At 38.7% G+C, this 24,758-nt stretch overlaps 1 protein-coding gene across 2 annotated transcripts in view; it reads left to right on the top strand.

Annotated features, from left to right (window-relative positions):
* The first annotated feature begins 511 nt into the window (after positions 1–511).
* Positions 512–24,758, top strand: part of LOC124140702 — a 67,943-nt gene continuing 43,696 nt past the window's right edge. For both annotated transcript variants that reach the window (XM_046508396.2, XM_046508395.2), the window contains exons 1-3: positions 512–885; positions 1,630–1,702; positions 12,896–13,449. In XM_046508396.2, the coding sequence (XP_046364352.1) occupies positions 622–885; positions 1,630–1,702; positions 12,896–13,449 (891 nt within the window). In that variant the 5' untranslated portion in view covers positions 512–621. The remainder of the gene's footprint in view (positions 886–1,629; positions 1,703–12,895; positions 13,450–24,758) is intronic.

The raw sequence follows: 24,758 nt of genomic DNA, 5'->3' as shown, positions 1-24,758 counted from the left end.
AAAACACGAAGACATGTACTGTTTTATCAGCTGATCTGATAAGACGCGCACAGGGATTTATCGAGCATACAAGTCTACCGTTGTCGTAGTTGCCACGAAACTACGAGTAACTAGCGGCTTACGCTATACATTCATAAACATTCCCCGCGCCCGGCTTGGCTGGCAACCTGCCAGAAATGGCATGTGCAACTTCGGTGCTGATGTTAGAGTTGTTACGATTAACCAATCAGATTACACGGCTCCCAGACCAGTCCATATACTTAGGAGGAGTAGCTTAACTATCCATGCGGACGAACTTGACACAGTTACGGAAAATTACAAATCAAACTTTCTTGTTGTCAAGTATCCATCACGAAATAAGCTGTTTATATTGATTAGGGGCATGCCACTTTGAATACTGTTGTTCGTTTTGTTGGTATTGGTGTTTCACACGTTTGACCTATTTCTTCTGGAACCCATACCCCCTGTTAGAGAAATACCGAAACCCACCATTCAATATAGACCATAACAGCCCACCACACTCGCTGCAGACGAGTAAGGCTCGCAAGAAGGCAGAACTGACTGAACTCAAAGAAACATGGGACGGATTTAATATTTTTCCGGGATGAGTTTCAATTCTATATGATTTATCCGTCTTCTCAAAGGAGCTACGTGGCAACACGAGTGGTGTCACTTCTCCGCTTCTATGGGAAGTCAGTGATCGCTTTGAGGCGAGCGGTGGCCGAGCTGGCGAAGGGGCGTCTGAGAGTCAGAACCCAGGAGCTGATCTGGGGAAAGGACCACATTAGTTGGATATTACACATGACTTCCGCGGAAATGCTACGGTTTCTAACTCAAAAGCTTAAATCTCAGTCTATAAATGAAGTTCAACCATTTCCAGGGCAGGTGAGTGTCGCATTTTACAAACTATGCACACCCATCACCCCTATTGTTGTTAATGAACTAGTCCGCCTCGTCGCTACGAGAACCTTGATACGCTTACTACTACGAGTGTGCGGCACGTTTTTGATGTCGACGTATTTTATGTGATTTGCGGTTTTCGCTGAATTGTGGAGTAGTAGATGTTACATGTGTTTTGTTTCCTGTTGGGAATTGTATGTATACTGTATAGGCGTAGTTAGAGACAGTTGTCATTCCCGGGGAAATGAAATTTATTCAAGTTAGACACCTGGTAAGACGACTTTTTGACAGCGACCACTTTCTTTGTTCTCGGTAAATATACTATTTATATTAGATGGGAGGTGCGGCCTGTTGTGCAGGCTAGGCTTATTTACATTACAAGATGACAGTTTAATAAAATGCATTGGAGCGTCTTTATTCAATTGTTATGACCACTTGTCCTTATAAACGCGTCTATCAGCTTTATTTATAGACATGTTGACGTACAGCAATTGCATGAACTGTAGTAAGTTCCGTCCCAATGACAGTGATAATTGCCTACCGAGTTATTCGGCTACCAGTAATGTTGCCCTTTTGAAATGTTCACTTATACAAAGAGTATTGTGGAAATGGATTAAAAAAATAATATCCTTGTCGTCTGCCAGCCCTGGCACGTGCAGCGCGGGTGAGACTGCGCGTGAGGCAATATCTGCTGGTGTCATCCTCCTTTCCTCCTCTTTTGTTGAACAGACGGATGAGGAGGACAAGGATTCCGGAACCGAGTCGGATGATGAAAACGCACAATTCGAGGAGCTCGAGGACAGTAAGTAACAGTTGTATGTCGTAGTGATAACGTGTTGTATGACATGCCCTTATGCTGTGCAACTCTATCCCCAGTGTGCATGATAAGTCAATATGACAGTACCAGTGCACTTACCTACTCTGAATGTCAGAATGTGGACCATGCATACATATGTGTGAGTTCTGTAAGAATAATCAGCTATGATTCCTGAGGAATGTTATTTGAGTGAAAATGAAGGTAGCGTATCTTCCTTGCCTTGGCTGGATAGAATGGAATCATCGAGCTTCTGTTTAGATTTTTCTGTGCACACACTGGATGGTTTAAGCCTCCATACTGTACACACCACAGTGAGCAGTCTTCCATGTGGTGAAGTGAAAGTACGTGTTTCTGTGGAGGGACCACCTGCTGTGTGTGTTTTATGCAATGGGTGCTTGTGGCTGATACAATCAATATTTTCTGGATGCGAAGGGACAATACACCATATTGCAATAGTTGTCGTACCAGATGGATGCTGGGGGATTTTACATCCATCATATTGCATTGGTGGCAGTGGCAGATGGTTGCTGGGGATGGGGGATTATACGTAATATTGTACTAGTGGCAGTGGTGATGGATGCAGGTGTATAATACATCATACTGCACTAGTGGCAGTGGTGATGGATGCAGGTGTATAATACATCATACTGCACTAGTGGCAGTGGTGATGGATTCAGGTGTATAATATACTACTCAAAAGAAGTTAAGGATCACCTGATTCTTTCATATTACAATAGTTAATCTCTCATGCCATGACAGATTAACATTAACAATATGAGAGAATCGGGTGATCCTTAACTTCTTTTGAGTAGTATATTATACACCTGCATCCACCACCACTGCCACTAGTGCAACATGATGTATAATACACCTGCATATACTTTTGAGTAGTATACATCATGTTGCACTAGTGGCAGTGGTGGTGGATGCAGGTGTATAATACATCATGTTGCACTAGTTGCAGTGGTGATGGATGCAGGTGTATAATACATCATGTTGCACTAGTGGCAGTGGTGATGGATGCAGGTGTATAATGCATCATGTTGCACTAGTTGCAGTGGTGATGGATGCAGGTGTATAATACATCATGTTGCACTAGTGGCAGTGGTGATGGATGCAGGTGTATAATACATCATGTTGCACTAGTGGCAGTAGTGATGGATGCAGGTGTATAATACATCATGTTGCACTAGTTGCAGTGGTGATGGATGCAAGGGAATGATAATACATTGTATTGCACTGTCACAGTTTGGTGGCAAGCATGATATTTCACACTGTTTTCCTGTTTTCATGCTTTGGTCATTTCAATCAAGTGAAATACACAACCTTTGTTTGTGATAAAAGTCAGGATTTATGAAGTTTATAATCTTTTATTCATATATACATACACATGGTGTATGACAGGAAATTTCGAGATTTCTTCACATGCAAAATCATAGTGATGTATTGGACCTCATGGAGTAATGACCAGTGTACTTTGTATCAACCATGACATATATGTTTATACAGACAGTAAGACTATGTTGTACCTACTGTGGTAATTGGACAATGCAGCGTACCTGTTAGACTGAATTTGTCATTTATCAATTAAATAAATATTCATACACTAAATGCATGAAAGAAGTACTTCTAGAAATATACATCATACCTTGTCAAATACCAGTTCATAATGTTGTCAGAGAAATGATTTTTCTTCTAGATGTGAAGCAATGACTCACGCCTCTTTCCCCCCACCCCCACCCCCACCAGCTCAGACCCCCACACTGTCAACCTGCCCATACCTACCTTTCTATACTGGCAACCAGGGAATAGCCTATCATTATATTTATTCTTGAGCTATTAAGAAGAAACACAACATATGCAGCTATGGGAATTGGCTGACATAGGAAATACAGAGTTAAAATGATACGAAAAGGGCGATATTTTTGCTGTGAGCTCCCACAAGCCAGTACACAAAGGCACAGTCCCCTTGCTCAGTAATCAGCTCCCAAGTTGGCAACCAGCCAAGCTCCTCGGAGTCGGTGGACTGACCGAATTCAAATACCTGAGCCTCTGGGCTTTGAGGCTTGCCCAACCTCTCCTTGTAGCGTGTAACGGCCACTGTTTACATCCATTGTTCATAATTGTTACGTTTGATTACATTGAATTTCTTGTAATAATTGTTTCATTCAATAATTAAATTATGTCCATAGTCCATATCTGAGGTATTCATTTATGCCAACATATATTCCCTCTAGGTTGAATTGCCATTACATGATTAATTTGTAAATTTTTTAAAATCAGGATAGTGTGTGTGAGGTTCGTGTTAACTGTGAAGAAAGGAGATGTTGATTCACACATGTGACAAAAACAGTAGTTAAACCCTTGACACCTTAACGACATAGGCTCTTCATTATTATTGACTTTAAGAGATGGTACTTGTTGTTACCCTGCCTGGGGTTCAGCATAAAGGGGATAAAACAAGGACTGGTCAGCTTGGGAGTCTGTGTACTATGTTTGAGTGGGATATTCATGTTAAACTACAGTTTCTCAGTGGGCTAACACTACAAAACTGGCATTAGTCTATACTTGTACAAGCAGACACACACACACACGCATGCACGCGCACACGCACACACACACACACACACACACACACACACACACACACACACACACACACACACACACACACACACACATGGCTATATAAGGGCAATAATCTTGGGTCACGACGCTAAACCCCATTTCACCTTATCATCAGTATTGGTTTCATACTTATTGTGCCCGTGAAGATCCTAGGGTAGAATAGGTCTTCAGCAACCCAGGCTTGCCGTAACAAATAATCCTTATGCTCTTAGGGAATATGAAATAGTCATGCAATCGAGGGATATTATGTTACATACAAATTTAGGCTTAGACCCTGGACTATATATTATACCAAATAATAAACAAACTTAGGCTTGGCCCAGGCATTATATATTATATACCATATAATAAACAAATTTAGGCTTAGACCAGGGATTATATATTATATACCATGTAATATACAAATTTAGGCTTAGACCAGGGATTATAAATTACACCTATATACTATGTAATATATAACTTTAGGTTTTGACCAGTTATTATACTATGTAATATACAAATTTAAGTTCAGACCGGGTATTATATATCATGAACTATATCCTATACGAATGTACGTTCTGACCAGGTGTTGTGAGGACTGTGACATGCTCTAACAGTACATATCACAAAGCATCTGATGTATGTGTCAAGCTCCAGAACTTGCAGCACATATGTATGCTCTAGTAAATAGTTGAACGTTATTGTGTTTATGGTTTTCAGTAAAACATATGTTTTATTTATTACTGTAAACATGTGATGTACAAATGTTGAATATAATTTAATAAATATTTGTTCCCATCAAAAGCCTCATAATTTATTGGTGAAAATGACAACGATTTTAGAGTTGGCAAATATATCACTGTTGAGGATATTCAAATAGAGAATTATTATTTGAATGCTGGATTGTGGTGAGTTAGTGAGTAAGTTGGGTTGAAATGTGGCCTGTGTGTTTGATAACATACCATACAAATGATTTGTGTGCATCATTTCACTTGCGATCTTTGCCAGAGTATCTTAAACTGATTTCAGTGATGCACATTTGATGGTTGTGTAATAAAAGTCACCTTTGTATTATTTAAGTAGATTAAGTGAGAAGGACATTATTGAAAATCAGTTATTTAATAGCAGTGAAGATGTTAAATATGCCAGGCATTACTTATTACATTTATGAAAACAAATGAAATTGATTTTATTATAAAGACATTGTTTTCATGAATTAGGTATTTGCCAATATACAGATAAATTATTGCTGCATACACTATCAGGCCCCTATAAAAAGATAGCAACTTGTAGAGAGATTGGGTGTTGGTGTACTTAAATTGTTTAGCCTACATATAACACAAAGATGTTAAATATTATAGGCATTGATTTTTAATGCATGGAGATACGCAAAAAACCCAAATGAAATTGTTTTCATGTATTAAGTATTTACCAATATACAGATTAATTATTAGTTATCAGGCCCCTATAAAAGCTAGCAACTTTTAGAAAGATTAGGTCATGGTGTACTTAAATGGTTTAGCCTACAAGTAACACAAAGGCCGGCTACAGAGAACGCAAGACACTTCCTTCCCATCTGATCAGCTTACATGGGAGGAGAACACAGGCTCTAATCAGTATATCGCTCCAACAGACAGCATGGTGGCAGGAAGATATATCAATTATGTACTACATATCTTCTCTTTTGTTGTGGCACAAGGAAGGACGACCATGCAGTTTTGACCATAATGAATAAGACATAAGATTTTCTGTTTCCTTAGCAAAGATTGTACAAAGTAGGTTATTACATGTAGGGTCATATACATTTATACATAGATGTACTACATGTGCCACATTTTAGAATGAGGGATGCTACATTGAATGAGTGATACTACACATATTTTGATGGGGTGATATGATTGTCAAGTACTGCATGATATTTAACCTATGAGAATTGTATACATTTGTTGCAATATGTTCTCTGTTATAGTCAGTTTCAGGCAAGGTGTGTAACACTGTTTCATTATGATGGGCTAAATGAGTCCTAAATACCCCTACTGATGAAAAAAAAGAACAAGAAGACCAAATGTGACATGTTGTAAACAATTGTTACAAAAAATAGAAATGCATGTACTTTCTATTCAATTACCCATAAGTCCCATAGTCCTTTCAGAAAACTGTAACAAATAGACCAGGGCCGACATGGGATGACAAAACAGTTTCGTTTTGTCAGTCATGGAATAAACTTAGGCACAGCAAGTATTATACAGCCATAGTTATCTCTTGTACTATTGTTTAGCACTGTTGTCCAATCACTATTTGAATGTTCCAATAGAATTGCCAATAGCTGTATGGAGTCGCCTTCCACAAATGTTTTGTAAAAAGAGATTATGTATGTTTTAAGGATGTGTGCAGAATGTGATGTTAGTCGCTTGTCTGAAGGCCAAGTCTAGTAAAATTGTGTTTGGTCTAGTCATCCCAGCTAGTAACAGTCCATTTTAAAACACAAATGATTCTAGGAGGAAAGTTGAGACAAAAGAGACTAAAAAATATAAGGAACAGATTGTATATGGAGTGCAATGTATTTTCTCCTGGTGAGTGGATTACAATGTACTTTGATCTCATGCAATAGCTAACTCAAGAAGTCACATCTGATAAACAACTGCTGTCCGTGTTCCAGCAAAGTAAGGATTAATTGTGAATGAACAGGGCAAAGAACTTCCTCTCCTAATTAAGTACTTTACTATGTCTTACATTAATACATTCATTAAGGACATCAAAGGGGCAGCAAGCAACAGGAAGTTGTAAATTCATGAAAAATGCAAAAAACGGCAATAAATCCATAAAAGACATAACAGCCTTGCGAAATGAAATACTTCAGCGTTTTTCTCCATTAAAGATTGTGTGCAATTTCTCAATTAAGATTCTAAATAACCTTGACGCATGGGAGTGTCGTTCACAGTTTTATGACAGTAACTGCAATTTGATCGTGGGTGTGACATGGCTGGCTTTACAACAGGTGCTGGGCTTGCAATCGACTGCGTTAATACGTCCCAGTTATTTATACAGCCTGTTTGTGTAAGTTTAGGGACATGGTGAATATTTCCTGTTGCCACTGTTTTGCAGCTGCAAGAACAAGCTGAAAATAGCCTTGCAGGCCGTGATAAGCAAGGCATTTGTAGACAAGACAACCACTACACACACCCATATATACTACTCAAAAGAAGTTAAAGAACAGATTCTTTCATGTTACTGAGGTTAATCTGCCATGATTGATTAACTTATGTAATTTAAAAGAATTGGGTGTTTTGTCGTTTGGGTTGTGTTTTTCACTGTAATTTTATGAATATGATCAAGTAATAACCAAAGCAATATTTACGGTGATGAAGTGTTCTTGTTTCTGCAGTATGTTAGGAAGGCACGAATACTAGTGTTTGATATTGTTATATATATGGAGTGCTAGTTGGTCCTCTGGGAACAGTGCTCTCCACCGCCGATATAGTAAATGGTCAGCAGTGCCTTTGATGGCATCTTGGCATGCTACTACCGACTAGGCATCAGCCACACGTTATTGTGTAAATCTTTATTGTAGGGAGAGATCTCAGTGGACTCCTTGTGTCGCCAACCCCAGCCTCTGGGCACGCTCCCAACATTTCTGATGGACAGGAATTCAGAGTCGGAGTGTGTGTGTGTGTGTGTGTGTGTGTGCGTGTGTGTGTGCGTGCGTGCGTGCGTGCGTGCGTGCGTGCGTGCGCGTTTGTGAGTGCGTGTGCGTGTGTGTGCCACCTTGTTCGGGATTATGGAATGGTGGACATTGAAGGAATATACTTTCAGTTTAAGAAGATTGCTATTAAATAAATTCTTTCTTTTTTTTCCATTTACAAAATAAGACTCGTGACATCATTCTTGCTTGTTTTATCCTATAAGTTAGCAACCAAATAATTATTTGAACTTTTAACATATGGTATATATGTTTCCCAAGGAAATGCTATTTTCCCAAGGAAATGCTATGTATATGTGAGGCTAATTCAACAACACACACTAATTGTCTTATTCATTACTATAGAACACACACAAATAAGGCTCACACAATTTCAAGGTCCATGAATTAACCTACTGCTGCTGCTAATGGTATGAAAAATGGGTAACATTGTGAAATGAAGAAAGCAAGCTTTTTAAAGTGCTCAATGTGATTTTCAAATGTACCTAGCATGTTTTTAACCCATAAAAAATATTTTGTTGTGGTGTATGTTTGATTGTTTATGAGGTGAGAGAGAGGCAGTGTTTGTGTGTGTGTTTGCTGTTGTGTGCTCTCCTACGACCCAAAGCAAAACCAGCTCCATTTACATTGTGTAAGGACAAAGTCTGGAGCACAGCAATGGCCACTTGTTCAGAGACACGGGGAAAGTGTCCCATTATGTGGTGCGTTTAGCGTGTGTTTGCACAAGTTGATGTACTGTTTATTGCCGACACCTGGCCTAAATAACCCTCTGCTGACCAGGCCATTACTTCACGGGGACAAACAGACCCCCTCCCCTGTGTGGACTGGATACTTTCCTTATGGTGAAAGTAACTGCTTGGAGATTGTTCTTTTTGGAAACTTCAGCTTTACAAATTTATGCATTTGTCAAAGTATAGCTCGCTGAATTTGCTCTGTTGCTATATGGCCCCTGTTTGTAAAGAAGCGGGTACTTAGGTGACTCATATGCTACTCCAAACAAGTTAAGGACCACCGACTCCTTTATATTACTATAGTCTGTTATGCCATGACAGATAGTAATAGTTATAAGAAACAATCGGGTGGTTCTTAACTTTGTTTTTAGTAGTATAGTAATATGCCCGGACATTAAGTAGTGTGAGCAAATCAGGAGTGGCCCTTAACTTTTTTGAGTAGTATAGTTTTTGAATCTACAAACCCCCCTCAATAGTATACCAGGAAATTTAACATATGGGTTGTAATAACAGGGACAACTTGATTTTCATGTTTAAGTTTGAACACCTCATTGCTGATGCTGCAGTTACCACACATTATGCATGACATAATGAGTTTTGATGGGTTTTTTTATGATTCCCCCCCCCCCCCCCCCAAAAAAAAAAACAACAACAACAAAACACTGAAGCCCATAGAGGTGGGTGCATTATCCTTAGGTGCGAATGATACTCAAGAAAATATGGTATATAGTCATATACCATTGGTTGATGCATGTCATCGTATCCCAATAGGGTCGATTGATGCTCATGATATAAATCACTGGATTTTCTGGTCCAGACTTGATTATTTACAGATCGCCATCATATAGCTGGAATATTGCTGAGTGTGGCGTGAAACAACAAACAAACTAAATGAAATAGAAAACGATGTACAGCGAAAACGTATGTTAACCTATAGGTCAATGACCTCCTCAGGGTGATTGACTACTGTCACATTGTGAGTTTGTCACAACAGGGAGCACATGGGCATCAATTTACAAATTTTATCCTTTAAGAGTCCGATCCCTAAACAAATTTATATAAATTGTGACTAAGAAGGCCAGTGATCAGAGGCAGTTGTGTGACAAGTTGCATAAACACCATCATACCGCTATGACAATCCCAATATTTTGTATCTCAAGGCCGAGTAATCCATATCCAAATCTTGCCTTCATGATGGACAAACAATGAAATCCCATATCTGCCCCTTGTCAGCCTCTACATGAGTCAAAGTCCTCTCTTGTTTATACAGTCCTGAATATTGCAAAGGAAAAAGGCATTCCCAATTCACATCAATTAAAAGAAGCTGGAGAAGGCCTGTATTAATACGCCATTGCCGTTCTAATGGAAGCAAAATTGTCATAAGAAAGAACTTCCTTTTAAGGCTCCGACAAGACGAGGGATGAGGGGAGCCTGACGATATTGATTGTTAAAGGCGAACACTCGGGAGCCAATCACTTTGTGTCATTTAGCTTGAGTGTCCTTCGTTGTGAGTGCAGCTCCAGGATGACTTACGGATTAATAAGCAAACACAGCAACAAACCGATCCTCGCTATTACATTTAAAGAGATGATGAAATAAAGATGGGTTTATTGCATCTGCAGCTGAGTTTGAGCTGACTCAAAGACTATCAAGGAGTGAAATTTGAGTGTTTTCTCTTGGGGAAACTTCCTCTTAAGATGGTGATTTGCAATAATTCTGGGGAAAATTGGCCAGGTTTACACTAGCCTGATTGTGTTGTCCAGTGCTGCTACTGCATGTAGCCTTTGGCTTTCCCGCAATGACTGTTGATCCGAGGAAACATTGGTCTTCATTAAGAATATTGACAGTGCAGCTGGCTATTGCCCTATTGGGTAGCAAAGTGGGTAAAGTAGTAGCCATCACACTGAAGGCCTGGGTTCGATTCCCCAGGAGTATATTTCTGAAGCCAATTTTGTTGTTATTTCTGGATGTCCAAAAGCGATATAAAACCGAATACCCTACTGAACGTTCGTGTTTATCATTTAAACATTATGTTGGACACATGACACTAATTATTTTCTATATCAAAAGGACAAAATATGCCTTTGGCTGCAAATACGCAGCTGTGAAAACTTATCTCCTTTCTACACTGAAAAACAATCCATGAAAAGTAAGCCATTGGTATCAAGTTCTATTAACTTACTAATAATTCATACAAGTGCTGTTACAAAAACAGTATTCCTTTCATTTTTCTAATCATTCATGACAGAGCTCTTATTTATAACAATTGGCAGGAAAGGAATCAGATTGTTTTACCACTATAAAGATCAGTGTTGTAAAAAAAGTAGCCTTGTTCCAAATCCATGGATGTATAGTAATTCTATTCTTATAATAAGCATGTCTAGATAAGAAGACAGTTCAAAGGACGCCAGTCTATTATAGTGACAACTTGTTCGTATTATTTAAATGATCTAGGAATGGTTTAAGCAAATAATCATTTCCTTGAAGACTTGTGCAGTCTATTGATTGGAAAGGCTACCTTTTTCCAACATTCCCATTCAGCCTGGGGACAGGTCATCTTGTTGACAGCCATTTGAGGCAACATAGACTTAAGTACATTATTATGGTGTTATAAATCAAAGGCAGGAGCAGTCCAATACTGCTTGGGTTTTCTTTAAACATTTCCTCCGAATATGAATAAATAATGAATAACATTTCTTTCACTGAACATGCGGAAGGTCTCCTCAATGAACCATAATAATTGCTCAGTCACACCCATGCACTGACACAAAGAAAGGATGCATTGTACTCTCAAATAGGAGATTGGCTTGTCAGTGTATACATATAAGGACTTGATGTATGTGTTTATTTAAGCCTCTGTTCATGCTTCATGCTGTTTATGAGACCTGTAAGGGACTGTCTCAATAGTTCCTTCAGCCACTAGATTAGAAATGTGCAATCAAGATTTTACCATACCACCACCCCACCTAGATTAAAACAGTGAATAGCCAGATACCCTTTCCTAGTTTAGTATATTCATCATTCTGTCATAGGAATATCTGTCCTAAAGCTGGATAAAGTTGTTGAAATATTGAAGATCCGGGGTAAAAAGGGTATTTAAGATGATTACTATATGAAAGTTGCAAAAAGTTCTAGTTCAGTTGGGTCCTCAATAAGACTGCATGGTATTGGTGGTACACTGGTGAACAGTGATACAAACCTATACTAATGTGTATTATAGAGCTGAGTGTCGCCTGGTATCTTGCGATACGAATCGTATCACGATACGGACTGACGATACAGCTGGTATCACGATACACTACATCAAATAGTATGAAATGATGAAATCACTGAAGTACAGCTCTAAAACCTCTTTCTTCATACATTTATGTATTGATATCTCAAAAACTTCTAAAAGAAAACCACAAGAACAAAACAGTAAATGAAAGGATGGTTATAACATGTAACAGTTAGTCGGGACGTCCTCAGCTACCACGTCCTTGTGTTCTGCCATGCTTACAGGTGGTGCAATACTACTTTTGCTATTATGGGAGGTCACTCTGTTACTTCCTGTTCTATTTATAGCATATTGCGATCTCACAAACTGATGTTCAAGTATCATGTGTACCTAAGTATCGATGATATCGTAGGTATTGGTGAATCGATACAGCCCTAATGTATTGCGATACAATTTTAATGATTTGGTTTATTGAGAAATTACGTATATAAGTTATTTCTTTGGATTTATCAATAAAAGGGGACATACGGAGGGACATGTTTGTATTTAAAAAATTTAAGGCCAGTTTGAAAACTTGAAGAAGACATAGTGGTGTGTTGACACTGTAATGGTGAATGTGTAGAAGGAATGAGCAATCTCACAACACACATTCACCAGCACCACTCAACGTCACTTCCACCAGCACAGCCAAAATATGGCCAAAAGTGTTGTTACTGTTTGACAATCGTCGCAGCCAACAATATCTCGTGCACACACATGCAGACTGTTATTTTTTTCGTCACTTTCATCCATCCCTAGAATTCTCATTGTATAATTGGATCCAAAGGTGATAATTAGGGTATTGCATCATCTATTGTGAAAAGTTTTTATAAGAATTTCTCCCAATTTTTGACAATTATTTTGAAATTATTTGCCTCCTTCAGATTTAGACGAGGACCGGACCCATCATGACACGTCCAGCTACGGGTCGGCGTCCCCTGTGAACCATCCTCCCAGCCCGGTGTCAGTGGGCTTCGGGGAGATGGACGGCATGAGAACACATGAACTTACTGTCAATAGTTTGGACTCGATCAGCTACACCTCAGACTTAGATGGACATGGGTGGGATTTTGAAAGACATAGCTCAGAAGAGGAACTTATTGAAATAAATAACCGTGATGGTGTTGCCGAGAAGAGGAAGTGGTCACAAGTGAATCGTGGGAGTGTTGGTGACAGTGCTGGATCCTCAGACGAAGAAGTGCGTGAACTCCTTAAACCTCAACCGGTTGTACTCAGTGCTTCCCCACCCTCGGGTGTTCAAAAACTCCACTCCTCACCACAGGCCAAGTTCTTTCTTGCCAATGTGAGTCCCACAGCAGTGGTGGCAGCCATATCGCCACGGAAACGGCACAGACAACTCTCTACCTCTGATTGTCCAACTGATTTGGATCCCAAAACTGTGATTCAGAGGCCCTGTCTCGACTTTGAAAAAATGCAGGTGAGTAATGATAATAATTATATTTGCATCTCTCCAAACACAATATCACACTCCAAACACTATATCACGCGCCAAACACTATATCATGCTCCAAACACTATATCGGACTCCAAACACTACATCACACTTCAAGCACACAATCTAACACATGAACACAAGACATAATTATGGGATGTACTTTACAATTGTATTGCTGTTGGTTCTTGTAATATTAGTGTTGTCTTTGCTATACAAAGCTTCACTAGCAGTTCAGATGGTAAATATTAGATGATTCTGATATACATTCTGTTACGAGGTATATTGAGGCATCAGGATTCTGATACGATACATATTGTACAATCAGGATTCCAATACGATACATATTGCACAATCACGATTCTGATATGATGCATATTGCACAATCAGGATTCTGATATGATGCATATTGTACAATCAGGATTCTGATACGATGCATACTGCATTGTCCAGATTCTGATGTTATACATATGTGATAAGATTTATGTTACAGTACACAAACATTGTGGTATATTTTCAGTTCAAACTGTGACAGTCTACATTTACCTTTTATCATAGTTTGTGACAATTCCACCTTGTAAATGATTGCATCACAGCTGCAGCTGTGTATTGCATATCATCACGTATCAACCCCATAAACAACATCAGCAGAGTAGTCTCTCTCTTCAATGTGAGTAGGACATGAGAGAGGACAGTCTTTATAGCCACTTGTTAACCACATCAAGACAGTCCAACAAGTCTTTTGGGTCATGCTGAATAATGTAAGATTGAGTTACAGGCCTACATCTTTTGATGACTGATCTTTTGAACTTGGATGGTATACTTAATGTTGCCCAGCCAGAGATAAGGCTCCCAGTTTGTATGTGGAACAGATAACCATCAAGGTTACTGAAAAGGTAGGCACGGATTCAAGACTTGGTACAATCAGCCGAATCACCTGCTGCACAGTGTCAGATGGCAGTGCACTAGGTAATCCTGGGGTCTAAATCACTGGGACTGGTTGTACTTGCAAATAAACAGTGTGAGATAATGGGCACAGATTACCCTGACATTGGGGAGATGGTCCACAGGATACCTCGATCTCATGTCCGTCAGATAGCCAGATATCTGGTCAGGCAGACTGCCTCTGGGCTTTGTGCGTTTACTTACCAGGATTATTTAGATGATGCCGGGTCACTCACAGGCTATGGAAACATGAAAAAAAGCTTTGTATAGATTGCTGGGTTCTTCTTTCGGGGTCGATTCCCCCTGTTAGTGGGGCCAGATCCCTTTATTGTATGTTTGATCACCGAGTTGGACTCTGCATGTGCATACTATGTTTGTTTGGATTCATCTTCAAAGATATCCATGTGCTGACTTAGCCAGCTGCTCAACATGGCTGGAGAGATACGTGCTTGTGATCCAGATATCTGGCATACCTTGTTTAAACAGACATCCTATAAAAAGTTAAAAAGAATTGACCATTGTTTTTAAGTATTATGTTTAGTGTCAAATTTATTGCTGATGTTTATCCATGGACTTTCAAGTGATATTGTTTATCCTTGTGAACCATATGGATTGTACCTATCCATGTAATATCTAAAAGATATTGCCTGTTCATGTTATAGCTAAATGATATTGTCTATCTATGTGATACCGTATTGATTGTACCTATCCATGTAATATCTAAATGATATTGCCTGTTCCTGCAATAGCTAAATGATATTGACTATCCATGTGATACTGAATTGATAAGGCCTATACATGTGATATTTAATTTAACATATCCATGAATTATTTGTATGGATTTTCTATTAGTCATGGAAACAAACATGGTACAAAAAGTTAAAATATTAATTTTCCCATAAACTTTTTTTCTTTTGTGTAAAATATTACCCGTTAACTGATCTGACACATCTAATACATCACAGGATGTGCCAATGCATAAAAGAGAACATCGTGTAGTTTATGTAGCTCCCTTTATAGCAGGGTAGGGTTTTAGTGTACTTTATTATGTCGGTTTGAGCGTTGTCCCATGTTTATCCTGGTGTGTGATATTGCCTATCGAGGCATTATTTAGTAAACAAACTGATCTACATCATTGTTGCTGTGTAAAGAGCGGTTCTAAAGCAATCAAGAGTCATTGTAAGTATGTGTTCATGAATAAATATTAAAACGTTATTGTTGACACATGGATGACAAAGTCATAAAAGTGGTGTCTACTCACACATGATAAGGCCTTAAACAATCAGGCACTTTTACCTTTTGACAACAAAATCTCTTTTGGGTAAGTGATTTGTTTTCCTATCCCCAGGTTGTCTTTGGTCTTTGTCAGCTGTCAGAGAGTTATAGCACAGTGGTTGCAGCGTTTCATGTGCTCCAAACCTGTGTTTGATTCCAACATTGGTACTATGACTGAAGTCTACATTTTCTGCTCCCTCCTAGACTCTGCTGGAATATTTCTACAAGTCACATTTATCCAAGTCTCCCAGACCTTAGAGAATAAATTCAAAAATGAATCCTACTCAAGTCTAGGTTGCCTCATCTCTGAAATTAAATATTGTTCTGGGCTCAATTTGGATTTTATTTTTAAGTTTGTAAATGTTTATTTTTAAATAAGATAACTTTATTTCTGGGACTCAATGTTAGTCTATGTTTTTCCCACTGGCACTTTTTTTGTCATGCAAAAATATAGTGGTTACAGTGTTAATAATAAGACCAGAAAAACATTACTACTCCAAAATAAGCCGAAATGAGCAGACCCGTGAAGATCCGGGTTAGAATAGGTCTTCAGCAGCCCATGCTTGTCATGAAGATCCGGGTTAGAATAGGTCTTCAGCAGCCGATGTTTGTCATGAAGATCCGGGTTAGAATAGGTCTTCAGCAGCCCATGCTTGTCATGAAGATCCGGGTTAGAATAGGTCTTCAGCAGCCCATGTTTGTCTCCCTGTGAGGATCCGGGTTAGAACAGGTCTTCAGCAGCCCATGCTTGTCATGAAGATCCAGGTTAGAATAGGTCTTCAGCAGCCCATGCTTGTCATGAAGATCCAGGTTAGAACAGGTCTTCAGCAGCCCATGCTTGTCATGAAGATCCAGGTTAGAATAGGTCTTCAGCAGCCCATGCTTGTCATGAAGATCCAGGTTAGAATAGGTCTTCAGCAGCCCATGCTTGTCATGAAGATCCAGGTTAGAATAGGTCTTCAGCAGCCCATGCTTGTCATGAAGATCCGGGTTAGAACAGGTCTTCAGCAGCCCATGTTTGTCTCCCTGTGAAGATCTGGGGTAGAATAGGTCTTCAGTAACCCAAGCTTGCCCTAATAGGAGGCTATGCTTATCGTAAGCAGCGATTGGCGAGACGGTCAAGCTTGGTGACTTGCCTGATGCATGTAATCTTCTCCCAGATGATCATGATGTCAATCACTGGATTGTCTGGTCCAGACTTGATTATTTACTGACTGCCGTCATATAGCTGGAATATTGCTGAGTGCAGCATTTAACAACAAACAACTAAACAACAACTGAAATGATCGGCAGACTGGTTGGACTTGTCCATCGGTGTCTATCCTGTCTGGTTATTATTATCAGGCAATGAGTTTGACATGTGAGACTGATACTGACTCATGTTTCATTGGTGTTGAACAGCCCTATAGTCAATATTAGTCGATGTATTGACTTAAGGGGCAGTGGTATACGCGCTGCACATGCTCAGCGACATGCATATTGCACCTGACGCTGACGGAATTGATTAATTAATCCTTCTCCTTCACTGGCCAGCATGCCCTGAACATTCAGATTGTGTCGTACACAAAAGCAGCCGGAAATGACATATTGTATGCCCATATCAGCTGTTTGGATATCAGACAAAGGAGTTGTTTACCTGTACTACTTACTCCATTGATATGAGGTGTATATTACATGTGTCATTGAAGTATACGGAGGATATTCACCGCCGTCATGTCCACTGTATTGTTATGTAGATAACACTGAGTGGTTTATTTGTGATATAAACACCATGGTTATTAAAGATTTGAATTAAATGCTGATGTGATGGTTATCATGCAAATGTGTGTTTTGGGATGGTAAATATCCTGTATTAGGCATAAATATTGTATTAAGTGAGCCTTGGCTCAGATGTGCCCCATTTGAACAAATTTCCTGTATCTTTGACTATTATTTTGATACTAATTGCAATTATCCCAGTAATTTGTACAAATCCCTGATCGTAAATTCTGATTTGATCACCAAATACACGAGGTCGGTGCCATGTTTGTTTGGAAACACTAAAAGTAGTACCTACCTGACCTTTTATCATGTTTATACTTGTATATTTATCCATGTTTATATTTGACCTCAATGGATATTGTTTTTATCCATGGGATTTACCCTGCAGGAAGCCAACACATTATATGAAAATTGTTGTTATTCTGCATATGTAAAAAACCTATCCTTTGTTTCATATTTTCTTTAAATATGGTAAATACTGTATTGAGTTTTTTTTCAACAAAATAAATTATAGGATGAATAATTCTATATCAGGCAATATGAGAATATGCATGAGAGATAAATTACACGAGTCATGTGGGCTTGTAGCATGTGTAGTAGAATGCTTACTAGTTTAATGAACACAAACCTTTCGTTAGTGGAATAGTAGGAGTCTGATAACAGTATAAGAAGTGTAAGTTTTCAAGTGTGTTTAGATGTTTAGTGTGCCCTTTGGAGTGGCTGAGTGAGTTTGATTTTATGCCACTTTTAGCAATATTCCAGTAATATCACGACGGGGAACACCAGAAAAGGCCTTCACACATTGTACTCATATCGAACCCGGGTTTTCGGTGTGACGAGCGAGTTATTCCATTAGGTTACCCGACTGCCCCTTTGGAATTTTAGCGTACTATCATAGGCATTATATATAAGGTATTAAAATAAAATAGCCTTGCAATGTATTTATGGTTTAATATTTAAAACACTGCAGTGCTATTTTATTTTAATACCTTATTTATTAATATATATATAATGTATAATGTATGAAACTACCAGCTTCTATCAGTTATTTTAGTTTTAAACATTAAGCATTATTACAAAACTCATGTTCATATTTAATGCCCTTGAAAGTACCAACAACAAGACTACTTTTACCCCACCCGCATGCCTGGTGAAGGTCATTTCACCACGAGATAGATAACAAATGGATAGGATTTAGATAGTTTGTTTCTTTTACTTTGTTGAGATTGTTAACCATGACATTCAATTCCTGAATCCCTAGGTTTATTTTATTAATGATCAGTGCATGTTTGTATGTTTATTTTACACGTTTACCCAGAACACTTTTGAGAAAAAAACTTACCGCATAAATCATCGCAAGAGTTTGTCATTTAATGTAACTTTTAAATGTGCCCTTCAAGAAAGAGGAACTGTTGACTGTGCCACCTTAACCATGACATTGTCACCCTGGTTCAAGGAATTTCAAACGCTGGATAACTAGTGTTCTGATATTAGGGGAGACAAACACTCAGTACCAGCCATGCTACATGTTACACACAAACCTTTGGACAAAACGTAGTCCATGAAAACATTTCTCTAAAATAATTGTAAAATATTTTCTCCTCTCCCCCTTTTTCATATGTGGAATCAAAGAAACTAGACTTGGTTTAGTTTTATCTAGACTTGCCTAGGCTTTTATAGTCCTGCACTATGACTGTGGAATATATTTATTTTGCGAAAAAAAAACAATCTAGATATGTATACAAAAGCAAGTCTAGCCAGCTCTAGCTAACTCTATTCCAATATTACATTAGCATCGGGGAAAATTATTTGTTTAATTTTAGAGTTGAGAAGATTATTGTGTAATTGTATAATTATAAAATATAAATTCCAGCCATGGTGCAGGACTAACAGACCTTGTAAAACAAGCATCCAAATGTCAGGGCTTGGGGATATTATTCCTGTGCCTCTTCCCCATGCACAGCCACCATTTGTTCCTCTCTTTAAAAGATTTATCAAGTGGGCATTGAAGCTATCTGAAAGAGCTCATCATTGCTTTGGCATATCTTTTGTTGATATAGAAGGTAATGTTAGTGATAGGTAATTGCTGAGTGTCTGGAGCATGCCAGACAGGGCTGGGCTGGAGGATTGATCACCTCCATGTGGTCAGATAGACTGACCAGTCCAGCCACGATGCCTCTCTGCCTCTCCATCTCGCACCAGCAGAAATAACTACAGCTTATAGTACTGCCTTGTCCTTGAAATACCCTGCCAAGACCGATTCTTGATCGGCACCATTCCATTGCAACCATCTTAACTGTTTTTCTTCAAACTAACTCTCCCAATTTCCTTTTTGGATGATCTTGGAACTCAACACTTACAGTGGTGTTTGGCCTTAAAATATTTTTTATTGGTATCCTGCCGGCCCACATCGAAATATTCCTCATGTCCAGTTGATGACCATGTTAAGGTCTGCATAATTCTCTCTTGTAAACTCTAGTCACGATATTGCTGAAATATTGCGGATGTGACGTTAAATATTAACTCACTCACTCTAATGTAAACTCAAGAATAAACATATCAAACAACATGAACACACAATGACATTTAGAAAGTGGTCAAATGTAACAAATGTCATTTGGGATAACACTTTTGATGTAAAGTACAGATTCTAGTACTTTTTTGGGTTGAGTCCCATACGGGATTCGAACCCACATTGCCAGAGTGAGGCACCTAATGGTGTGGGTTCGAATCCCGGATGGGACTCAACCCCAAAAAGTACTAGAATCTGTACTTTACTAAGAAAGCATTATCCCAAATATATCATTTATAAGAAAAAACATTTCTTGTAAACATCAAATAGACCCAAACCATTTTTGTAAAAATATTTTTCTCAAAATGTTTTGACAGGCAGCATCAAACATTTAAGTAACCATGTCACTGTTTAACCTCTTAATTTCTCTTTATAAGTAGTAAGTACTGTTCTTAATTTTGGCCATTTTGTCTTGTAAGTTTTGCCAGATTGACTACAATCTAGTATTAGTCAGTTGTCAAATATTTGCCTGTAGATTCAATCCTATGCCATAGACTTAGGTAGCTAATAATTTAAAGCGCAGGTTCATCGCAAATTCCAAGTCTGAAAATATTTGGTTGAGTCTCCTTTAATATTCATAGGGGCTCACATTTGTCAATCTGAGCCTTCATTCACCTTTGTCTCCACTGGTCAGCAAGAGGCAGATAGTCATCACATGCCATACGTGGTCAACATTCAGCAAACAGGAAGAGCTGCAAGGAATGCTGGGTATGAGACAGGCTCCATTTGCGTGGGCGGCAGAGGGTGCAAAGGAGCAGATCATGTCTCGTAGGGCTAGGGGCTTTGCGAAGGTGGCTTGTATACCCACTGATTTGAAAGAGGGACTAGGCCTTGACCAACTGGCACTCCTGGGAAATTAAATTCAAATTGTTCAAACATTACCGGCAGGATACGGTCATCTTCTCGTGATCACCCTGTATTATCACTATTATAGAATCAAGATTCAAGAATTGTTATTGTACAGATCACCCTCTTAGGGCAGAGTACAAACTATCTACATATGGGAATAAATATAACTATCTATACTACTCAAAAGAAGTTAAAGAATTCCTGATTTTTTTTCTCATGACATAGATAATCTGACATGGCCATGGATTAAGTACAGTCATATGAAAAAATCAGGTGTTTCTTAACTTCTTTTGAGTAGTATACATATGGAAATAAATATAACTATTTATGTGATAGTGATTCCTAAACACACTTGGAAGAGATAGGAAGCCATCCACCCAACTACATCAGGGACACTTTCAGCCATTGATGATGAAAAATACCACCTACTTCCCTGTACCAAACACACTCAAGAAACAAATACTCTTTGGGAAACCTACCCTCACAAAATGTAAATGTCGACAATCACAAAAGCAAATTATTTCGCTACATTCTCTCAAATAATGAAGCCATCGACATCAGCTGCATATGTTTCCATGTGTATAATTTCAAGCAATAAACACGCATTGATCTCAATCAACCTATGACATTTTATGTATATCATCAAATCTGTAATACTGATAAGAAAAGTGATTTCTTTGTGTGTACAAGTATGTCTGTATATGTGTATATATTGGCAGACAGATCTCAATTAATGTTTCATACATTTATGTGTACTGTGCTTTTAAGTATACTTGTAAAGGTCACCAACGGTTATCATGATATCATGATCCAGTGTCGGCTTCAGATGAACTTTCAGCTAGCAAGATGTAAGTAGCAGGGCCCATATTGCTTTAAAACACAATGCGACCCCTGAAGATTCCGGGGTAGAATAAGTCTTCAGCAACCCATGCTTGCCGTAAAAGGTGACTATGCTTGTCGTAAAAGGCGACTTACGGGATCGGGTGGTCAGACTTGCTGACTTGGTTGATGCATGTCATCGTATCCCAATTGCATGGATCGATGCTCATGATATTAATCACTTGATTGTCTGGTCCAGACTCGATTATTTACAGACCGCCGTCATATAGCTGGAATATTGCTGAGTGCAGCGTTAAACAACAAACCAAACCAAACCAAAACTAAAACACAATGCTAATAACTTCTATGTATAGTGAATGTAATACTTCTGTGATATGTTAGATGAGCCCTCATTTGTATCGAGTGACTGTTTGTGGTCTAACGCCACACTAAGCAATGTTCCAGCTATATGACAGCAGTCTGTAAATATTTGAATCTAGACTAGACGATCCAGAGATTGGCATTATGAGCATTGATCAACGCAATTGGGATACAATGACATGCATGAGCCTGACCACCTGATCACGTAAGTCGGGTCTTGTGACAAGCATGTATTGCTGAAGACCAATTGTTACCCGGATCTTCACAGGTATAGAGCGTCTTTGAAAAGAAACAGTAAGTGTTGCATGATGGTCCTGCGTTTAGGTTTATTTTCTCGTCAGACCAAGATAGCTAACCACTGAGTGGACAAATAACATACCAGGCCCTTTAGTGGTCAGAACAGGAAAATATTGACATGTTGGCGAAGGTCATTTTCACACACTGCGGATCTGCATACAAACAAAACCCTACATTTGAATGGACTCTGTTTCTAGCCGTAACAACAGCTTTGTTAACCCGCTAGGATTAGGGGACAACTTGGGCCTCGGTCACAGTTTAGTTGAATCAAACATGTGGAAGGCTCCCAGACAATTTCTGGAAAAAAGGTTAGACCGGCCCTTGTTTCATTATATTGTACAACATGCCTGTCCTTTGTTAGAGGGTAGAACAGCTCCTTCCTTCAATGTAGGGTAGAACAGCCCTTTGCTAAAAATAGGTGCTATTTGCCCTTCATTGTAATAAAAGTAGATCAGCCTATTCATCAAAATGAGTTTTGACATCCACTACCAAATATGTATGGAATAACTGACTGTTTCTGTATATAGGCCATCTTTGACAATGAAGAGATGGCCTTTCAGTAGATATGAAAAGATGGCCTACTGGTGACAAGGAATAGATGGCCTTTCAGTAGATATGAAAAGATGATCTATTGGTGACAATGAATAGATGGCCTATCGGTAAATATGAAAAGATGGCCTTTTGGTGACAATGAATAGATGGCCTTTCAGTAGATATGAAAAGATGGCCTACTGGTGACAAGGAATAGATGGCCAATGAGACTATCTGTGACAATGACGAGATGACCCATTGTGTGTGACAGGGTCTGATGGTGGACTTTCTGCTGGCTGTTTGGTCCTTTCAATTATGCTGCCCCTGGGGTGATAATTACCACTGATAGGTCACTGCTGGCCATCTTGGTCAACACCCCAATGTTTGTGGACTTCTCTTGATGGTAAAGCTAATCTCTGTGTTAAGAGGTTGGGATCAAATGCTGGGTTTCATCGCTGCATCAATGTCAAAAGCAATGTCTTATGCAGATACAGGTGTCTTCGGGTTCTTACACTGTTGTCATTACTTTTTGGGAGGGCCTTGTAGGTTATTGAGTAGCCCAGTGGTCTAAGTGTTCACTAATCATGGGTTCGACAGCAGCTCTGTAGTCTGGGAGGCCCATATGTTCAGATAAATGCCCCCAAATATTATCCTTTTTTGTTACTTAGTAAATGTGAGTGAGTGAGTTGTGATTTAGTAACATCGGCAGCATGTCAGCCATATGGTAACTAGTAATAATAATGAATACATTTACAATCTATAAAACAACAAGATTATCACAGAATTTTATTTAAAACTAGCACGTAACCATAAAGAGAAATCACTAAACATAACAATACATTATTAAAACGGGCTGTAGATCACCAGCAACCAAAGTTAGGCCACCATACAAGGAACAATGGGGACTTCCGGCACCTCTGCTACCTGCATGGACCCCATCAGAATTTTTGAGGGTATCTATGCTACAGAACTTTCTTGAAGAAATAATCACCAGCATCCCAACATGAAACCATTTGATGGAATTGTACAAGACACACAGTGTATGCTGCATCATTTTCATGTCTGAGAAAATCTTTGAACAGAAGAGTATTATGGGTATATTTAATGTTTGGAACAGAAATTGTTCATTTCTTTAATTTCTCTTGCGATTAACAGGATGGGGGTGGTCAGACTCACTGACTTGGTTGATGCATGTCATCATATCCCAATTCATAGATCGATGCTCATGATGTCAATCTCATGATGCTCAAGGATTGAATAGCCCAGATTCGATTATTTACAGACCACCGTCATATTGCTGGAATATTGCTGAACACAAACAAGAAATCTTGAAGGCTTGAAATCTAGACCATGCCAACTCCTTAGGTCCTAAGTTAATCTAATATTAGAATTGGATCAATATTGAATTTTTCAAAATGAAGGATTTTATGTTTATCTTTGCTGTAGCAGTATTTCTGCATCTCGATGGCGGTTTCATCCAAATTGACAGAATTTCAAATGACAACCAGTACGACATATAAATATTTATGAAATGGAATAAAATGTTTGACTTTTATGAGGCTATTACGACAACCATTTGAAGATGAATAGATGATATTTACATGTACAATTCCTATGGTGAGCAATTGAGCTAAATATAGAAAGTTGGACTAGTTTATCTGATTTGTAATTTTTTTTGTATGTATAAAATGTTTCAAGGACTGATTGTTTGAATTTCTTTTTTTATTAGAATGAATGTCAGTAACTTGTAGAAATATATAATGTCATCGCCAGGGAATAATCAGTCTCGATTATCTGCCGAAACAGATTCCATTGGGCGTAAAAGACCAAACTGCAGTGAAAATTACATGAATGAATCACTGAA

The sequence above is a fragment of the Haliotis rufescens genome, unplaced genomic scaffold (assembly GCF_023055435.1).
Source record: "Haliotis rufescens isolate VD_foot unplaced genomic scaffold, xgHalRufe1.0.p SCAF_3, whole genome shotgun sequence".
Taxonomy (NCBI): Eukaryota; Metazoa; Mollusca; class Gastropoda; order Lepetellida; family Haliotidae; genus Haliotis; species Haliotis rufescens.
The sequence above is the reverse complement of the archived record's forward strand: the minus strand, read 5'-3'. Positions and strand labels throughout refer to the sequence as shown.